The sequence below is a fragment of the Loxodonta africana genome, chromosome 1 (assembly GCF_030014295.1).
Source record: "Loxodonta africana isolate mLoxAfr1 chromosome 1, mLoxAfr1.hap2, whole genome shotgun sequence".
NCBI lineage: Eukaryota > Metazoa > Chordata > Mammalia > Proboscidea > Elephantidae > Loxodonta > Loxodonta africana.
In genome coordinates, this window is record NC_087342.1 from 89,913,883 (window position 1) to 89,921,253 (window position 7,371).

The 7,371-nt window shown below is 46.4% G+C and overlaps 1 protein-coding gene across 3 annotated transcripts; it reads left to right on the forward strand.

The window, feature by feature from the left end:
* Positions 1–501: 501 nt before the first annotated feature.
* Positions 502–7,321, forward strand: MRPS18B (mitochondrial ribosomal protein S18B). Of its 3 annotated transcripts, none has more exons than XM_023541682.2 (8): positions 502–1,124; positions 2,286–2,394; positions 2,500–2,597; positions 2,723–2,791; positions 4,022–4,102; positions 4,360–4,426; positions 6,241–6,322; positions 6,721–6,862. In XM_023541682.2, exons 1-8 carry the CDS (start codon positions 1,047–1,049, stop codon positions 6,749–6,751), a joined length of 615 nt encoding a protein of 204 aa, XP_023397450.1. In that variant the 5' UTR covers positions 502–1,046; the 3' UTR covers positions 6,752–6,862. The 3 variants fall into 3 exon arrangements, with proteins under 3 accessions (XP_023397450.1, XP_023397449.1, XP_003422520.1); XM_023541681.2 differs by having other exon boundaries at positions 739–1,124; positions 6,241–6,300; positions 6,721–7,321; XM_003422472.4 differs by lacking the exon at positions 4,022–4,102 and having other exon boundaries at positions 757–1,124; positions 6,241–6,300; positions 6,721–7,321.
* The last annotated feature ends 50 nt before the right edge of the window (positions 7,322–7,371 follow it).

A 7,371-nucleotide genomic window follows, 5' to 3' on the forward strand; every position in this document is an offset into this window, starting at 1 on the left:
AAGCAGCGTGGGCTGGTGGGGGGGCAAGATAGGTGGGAGGGGGGCAGAAGACACAAGTGGTTGGGCTGGTGGCTGCTGTTTTCCCTTTCCCCCCTCAGGATCCTTTCAAGGGCTTAGATGTTGCTGCGGCTTGTTTCTTTTTCTCCTCGTGGCCGGCCTTTCTTTCTCCGAGAAAATTCAAACCTGGGATAAAAGGAACACAAGGGAGAAAGATGTAATCAGTACGGGTTGCTTTTAAACACCCAAAACTACCTTGTTTTCCCAAAACTCATTCCAAGTGCCAACCCCGATGCCGCCACTTTACAGAATCCCTGTCTCTCAACTTAACGCCCGGAAACACTCCATTTTCTAGTACAACGCCCTCCGCAAAATTTTACCCTCCAACCAACAAATCACGAAAACTTACCTCTAAACGAACCCCAGAATGGCGGCTGCCCGTTCGGGCGGAGTCCTTTATACTGGGACACCGCCCAACGCGCCCAAACGTGCTAGCGAAACTCCCTTGTCGCGAGACATTGTGCGCGAGGCGTGAACTCATTGGCCAACGTGAAAGACAACGCGCGAGCTGATTGGCTAGCCTTCCTTCGCCTTCGCTCATCCCCTGCCCCTGATTCCGTCTTCCGCCTCCTTCCTGCTCCCCAACCGCGTGCGCGTGACCGGAGAACCTAGCGCCACCCTTTCCCCTGCTTCCACCACTTCCGCCCCTCGTGAACACTTCTCACCCTGGGTTGGTAGAAGTGACTCGGCGCATGCGCACTGAGAGGATCCCGGGGAAAATCTCCTTCGAAATTGCTCAGAAAGGAGGCTGTAAATATGAGATCTAGAAGTTGTAGCGGGTGGTTTAGAAAAAATGCAATTTTGAGATCGAATTCGATTGTGACGCAGTTGAAATTGGCTTTCCCCACAGCACCCTATCACGCTTACGTCCTGACGCAAGCGCGCGGCCGCCTTCCGCACTGCGGGCTCGTCCTTGGCACTAACTAGTCAGGTTCCTGGAGTATGCGCAGTCGCCTTCCCGGGCACGCCTGCGTTGGGCGTAGGTCAAGATGGCAGCATCTGTATTGAGCACGTTTCTGAGGCGGCTTCCTAGCTTTTCGCCCTTCAGAAGTGCCTACGGAGTTCAGGTAACTCCTCGGAGCACTTTTTGTACAATTCTAACTTAGTTATCCCTTCTCTTAGTCGTCGCTCCACTGCGGGATTTTCGGGAGGTTGAGGTGAAGACTTTCCCACGTGCTCACGTCTCGGCGGTCTAGGCAACACTTTGTTTCTACCGCCCCACACACCCCTACCCACCGCAGTGCTGCGCGTATTTTCTAATCCGAGCCGAGGGCAAAGAGCGAGGGTTAGAGGTTATCCTCTTCCCAAATTGCTGTCTAATCTAAATAAGTGTTGGAATTGATCCTTATGGACAACCACCTAAGTAAAAAAGGTAGTGTTTAAATCCGTGATGGCCTGTAATATTCTTGGGTTAAGAGACTCCACCTTCTACTGGCTCTTCCATTTCTCAGTAAAATCAGGATACATTCTCACGACTTAGGTGACCAGTTTCCCAACTCGCTTTATCTCACTAAATCACTTGGAAGATTAACTCTGTCCTTTGGATTGAGATTTCCGTCCAGCCTCACATACTCACCACCCTGGAGATTCTTGGTAGGACAGGGCAGGTTCTTGGTAGGGCAGTGTCAGATGGGAAGGCTTGTTCAGATGCCACTCCGTAAAGTGGGACTGAAGAGTGGAGAGATGGGGGTCACCACGGAGTTAATAACAGGCCTGGGAGCTTTAATGCTAGCGTTAGGACTCGTTTGGTCTTTCTCGTGGAATGTTGACGTTCAACTTTTTATGAGGTTGGGCAGCTCACTGACTCGGTATTGAATCGAGTTGGGGACTCACTTGTCATATGCATCCACTCTTCTCCAGACATCTGCTTTTAAGAGCCTAGACATTCTCCCCTTTCCTTTCTTCTTTTTCCAGCAGACTCAGTTTCACAGAGAGCATTGGCTTTCTTATGTGTGTCAAGTTTTTTGAAACATCTTCTCAAATAAGATTGCCTCCTAGTCACCTATCGTAGTCATCTCCTAATATTAGCTTCTTTTTCAGGATCCGTTTGGATGTAGAGTAGTGGTTGGTTGTGCCAATTTCACCCCAACAAAAAGTACTAGTTTCCACGTATATCCCTGTTGTGTTCCATTAACAGAATGGACATGTGTCCCATTCCCAAAACGTGGGAAACAAAATAATGGAGCCTGTTCTTGGAACTCATGTTCTCATATTTCATTCCTTCATAGGTATCCCTTCAGGCTCTTTGTACCAAAGCCTCCCCTGTGGAAGATTCTTTGCCCCTGGCTCCCATTTCTCCTTATGAGGATGAACCCTGGAAATACCTGGACTCAGAAGGTATCTCTAAATGGGAAAGGAAGAATCGGGTACGGTCTGAGATAAGTGCACATAGACCTCTACCCTATTCCACCGAGAAATAACTTCCGCTGTTTTTTATCTCAGAATACCAGAACCGCTATGGCTCTCGCCCTGTCTGGGCTGACTACCGTCGCAACTACAAAGGTGGTGTACCCTCACAGCGGACTCGAAAGACGTGTATCGTGAGTTCTGAGGGTGGCACATGAGGGTGGGATACGGAAAGGGGGGGAGGCCATGGTGACAGTGGCAACGGCATTTTTTCTGATTGGCCTAAATATCTTCATCTGCCAATTTCTTTTCTTTACAGCGTGGGAATAAAGTTGCTGGAAACCCTTGCCCCATCTGCCGGGATCACAAGTTGCATGTTGACTTTAGGGTAAGGAGAATCCAGAGATCTTTTCTCTGGGATAAGTATTCGGAATCTCCTTGTAGTGATAAAAGGAGCCCTGTTGGCACAGTGGTTAAAGTGCTTGGCTGCTAAGCAAAAAGTCGGCAGTTCAAATCCACTAGCCATTCCTTGGTAGAAAGGTGTAGCAGTCTTCTTCCATAATGATTTACAACCTTGGAAATGCAACGAGGCAGAGCTGCGAGTCGTTATTAACCTGGTGGTCATTAGGTTTCATTTTTTTGCAATGTAAAAGAGAGTACCATAGGTGTCCCACACTTCCTGATAGCCAGGAGCCCCTGTAGTACCATTTTCTCCTGTTTCTGGTGATATGTGCACATCAATCTCTCCAGCCTTTTCTTCTCTGCTATGGATTGTACTAAAAGGCTTCATCCCTTTTCTGTGAAATTTACAGTTTAGATTGCCAGGTAAGAGAAATGCCTGTTTGTAGTAAGGAAATGGTGCGCAAAAGGTTCATTTATATCCGTCACAACTATTAAAAAGCATATCGTGCTATTTTTTTTTTTTTTTTTTTTTTGATATTTTTTTCATTAACACATCACTGTTCAATGGCATGCCAAAACTTGGGGCAAGAGGGCAGATACATGAAGCACGGCATAGATTCTACCGGACTTTTTTCAAAAAGGCTTCAACGTTGTGAAGCGGATGGGACTTGCTCTTTAAAGAATTAGAGAACGTTATAAAACTGACCGTAGGCAAGTGCTCCTTTGAGCTTGCGGTGAAGGTACTGGAGTACAGGCGGAATGGCTGGTCTTCATGGAAGTTGGAGGTCAGCCGTGATATCAGTCAGCTGGCGGGTGTACTCAATCACTCTAGGCCCTTTCTGACATAGGTTACAGAAGAGTCACATAGATAACTTCCTTGATTGAACTGTATAGACTAAGAGCAACTTGCTAGCTGAGTCATTCTACGTAATTAAAGCTGTAAAGTTATTCTTAGTCAAATATACATCATGGAGCCTGGTGGCACAGTGGTTAAGAGCTCAGGCTGCTAACTAAAAGATCAGCAGTTCAAATCCACCAGCTGCTCCTTGGAAACCCTGCAGGCAGTTGCACTCTGTCCTGTAGGGTCTTTATGAGTCAGAATTGATTTGGTGGCAATCGGTAACAGTACATATGTTATATACAGCACGAGGTTATATTCGTTAATCATTTACACATGTATGTTATGATATCTACTGCATCTTTTGGGTGATTTCAGGAATTTCCAAATTTGACCATCGTTGGTTTTTTGCCGAAAGGCCTGGCTTTAGAACCTAACCCCTGCGGAAGAGAATTCTCCGTGAGTCTCAGTGACAGAACATAGGTGTGCACATGAAATGGTTGAAAGGCCAGGAAAGGGGAAGAGTTTGTTGGAGTTTTCAAGAACAGGTTCAGCAAGTTGATGGAACAGATTTGGGCCATGAAAGAAGGTAGTACCTTGAGGGGTGTATAGGAATTAAAGCAGTCCATGGGAGTGTGGAGGGATTGTGTACTTTTAGTCTCTAGTGGTCTTGCTGCTCTCCCCTCCTCTCATGTTTCTATCCTGCTCTCCCACAGAACGTGAAGCTCTTGGAACAGTTTGTCTGCGCCCACACGGGTATCATTTTCCACGCTCCGTACACAGGTTAGCCCATCGTCCCCCTCACCACCAGAGTAGGTTTTCTGTAGGACACTCCTCGTTTATTCAGTCAGACAACAGGTATTTGTTTAGTGAATCCTACTTAAAAAATCCATCGCCATCAAGTTGATGCTGATTCTTAGTAACCCTAAAGAACAGAGTAGAACTCCTCCATAGGGTTTCCAAGGAGCGTCTGGTGGGTTCAAACTGCTGACCTTTTGTTTAGCAGCCATAGCTCTTAACCACTATGCCACCAGCGTTTCTGACTCCTGCTTAGGGCAAGAAAAATATGGTTGATCTTTTTGGAAACTTAGATTTAATGGTAATGCTTGAATGCTAAAACAGATAGGTATATAGATAGAAGAAACGTTATACAGGCAAGTACTGCCATAAGCCAACCGTCTGTCTAAACATAGCTGTTGAAAGATAAATGGCGGGTTTTTTTGTTGTCGTTGTTAATATGAGGTTTCTTCTCTTTTACAAAAGGGAAGTTATTTTTCTCGTAAGTAAATTGGCCGGCAAATAAGTTTTCTTGAACCATTGACAATCCAATTAGATTTCCCAAATTTGGAATGGTAAGCCTAACAGTTCAGGATTATTCCGTAAGTATGGCCCACAGGCCAAATCTGCTCCACCGCCTGTTTTTATAAATAAAGTTTTATTGTAGTCAGTTGTTCTATGTGTGTATACAACCATTTTTAGCCTACAAGGGCATAGTTGAAAAGCTGAGACAAAGACTGTAGCGCCTGCAAAGCCTAACATATTTGCTACCTGGTCCTTTACAGAAAAATTTTGCCAACCCCTGCCCTAAAGTAAGATAAATTTGCAAAGAATAATCTGAATCAAGCCCTGGTGGGGCAGTGGTGAAGAGCTAAGGCTGCTAGCTGCTAACCAAAAGATCAGCAGCTTGAATCCACCAGCCGCTCCTTGGAAACCCTATAGGGCAGTTCTGCCCTAATCGGTAGGGTTACTGTAAGTTGGAACCTAGCAACAACATGGTTATTGGGGGTGGCAGTATGATCTTTGGTACGTATTTTGTTGGAGTTTTTAAAGAGAGTTTTGAGTCAATCTGTAAAACTCTTGGGTCTGTTGCTGCTGCCCTCTCAGATTGCTTTCCCTAGATCTGAAATTCTTTTTTCCTTTATTGAGTCTTTCTCTGTGGATTGGCCAATTTAACAGTCTCGAAAAAGATTAACTCAAGGTACACCCTACACTAATCCTGCCTCATTAACATTACATAGATAACCCATTCCCAAATGGGATTGTAACCACAGGCATACCAAAAAACAAACCCACTGCCCTCAGTTGATTTCCACTCACAGTGACCCTATGGAACAGAGTAGAACTGCCCCATAGGGTTTCCAGGGAGCAGCTGGTGGGTTCAAACTGCTGACTTCGTTAGCAGCCAAGCTCTTAACCACTGCGCCACCAAGGCTCCACCACAGACATGTTGTTGTTGTTGTTGTTGTGTGCTGTCAAGTTAATTCTAATGTCCAGAAGGATAGAGGTTAGGATTTACGAAACATATTTTTGGGGGACGTAATTCAGTCCATGACACCCAGTCACTCTTCTATAGTGGCTAGACCGTCTTAAATCTTCATTCTCATTTCAGCTCTCAGGGAGGATTCTTCCCATCAGGCACATGGGGAAACTGAGGCCCATGGAGGGGTCAGAGAAACGGGGTCATTGGGTAGAACCAGGTCTTCTAGATCCAGCCCTCTGTCACCATATGGAAGCAGTTCTGTTCTTCTGTTGACTGTGCCTTATAGAACTAGTGCTGAGTTATTTTTTTCTCCACTCATCTTTTTTGCTCCCTGTAGGAGTCTGTAGGAAGCAGCACAAGAAGTTGACCCAGGCCATCCAGAAAGCCAGGGATCATGGTGAGCATGAGAACGGTCACAGGTAGGCAGAAAGAGGTGACTTAGGGCTGGAGCATGGATATAAAGGCTCCAACTTATATAAGAAAGTAGCTTCTAACATGTTCTTGCCAGAATCTCTTTCCTCTACTGTCATTTCCCTCCTTTCCTGAGTCCTTACTATGTCATTGCGTTGTCCTCTTGTTATTCCTCTTATTTTGCAGCACCTGGTCCCAAGGCCATAGCTAGAACATAGGAGAATCTTTGAATAAATTTTTGGCCCTGGTCTCAATGGCACCTTTGCACAAACTAGAAAAAGGCACCACCTCTCTTCCCCACCCCCCCACAGGGCAGGCAGAGCCCCCTTGGTCTCTCTGTATACGTTGGTTTTCTTATTATCTGTCTGTCTCCCTCTTTTTTTCAATTTTATTTTATTTTCTCTAGGTCTTCTCAGTTACCACATTCCCCAGGTTGAACCCCGTGACCTTGACTTCAGTACTTCTCATGGAGCTGTGAGTAGTACTCCACCAGCCCCCACCCTGGTTTCAGGAGACCCTTGGTATCCGTGGTACAGATGGAAACAGCCCCCAGAGAGAGAGCTGTCCCGCCTCCGCCGGCTCTACCAGGGCCACCTCCGAGAAGAGAGTGGCCCCCCACCTGAGAGAATGCCCGAGGTGCCCCCCACAGCTCCAACTGAAGCCTCCCTCATGGATCAGGCGGGACCCCTGAGTGCTCTGTAGGAGCTGCAGCAGACTGGGAGGGGAGGCTAAGGGACACTAGTACCAAGGAATTACATAATGGGGACAGATACTAGTCCATGTCACCCCAAAGAGTTGTGTCTGTTTTGTAACTAGTGGCAGACCTGGGGCTGGAGAAAGGAAATGATTGTGGTTGAAGGGGATAAATACACCTGAGACTGAAGGATGTACAGATGGGTATGGGAAACCTCAGCCCTTCAATTGTAAATAGATGGGTTGAATATTCTGTGCTTTCAGACTTCTGCCAACTTGGCTTTTCCACAATAAAGCTCTTTGTCTTTCCTGTTCCTTTGTTTTGCTTTGGGCTGAGTTACAATGAATGCTGGGGGGGGGGGGG

Bases quoted from the DNA above. Each gene is read 5' to 3' on its own strand.
- MRPS18B (XM_023541681.2), top strand. From the start codon at position 1,047: ATGGCAGCATCTGTATTGAGCACGTTTCTGAGGCGGCTTCCTAGCTTT. The intron at 2,395-2,499 runs GTATCTCTAAAT...TTTTTATCTCAG, and splicing joins GAAATACCTGGACTCAGAAG to AATACCAGAACCGCTATGGC. The intron at 2,598-2,722 runs GTGAGTTCTGAG...TTTTCTTTACAG, and splicing joins GGACTCGAAAGACGTGTATC to CGTGGGAATAAAGTTGCTGG.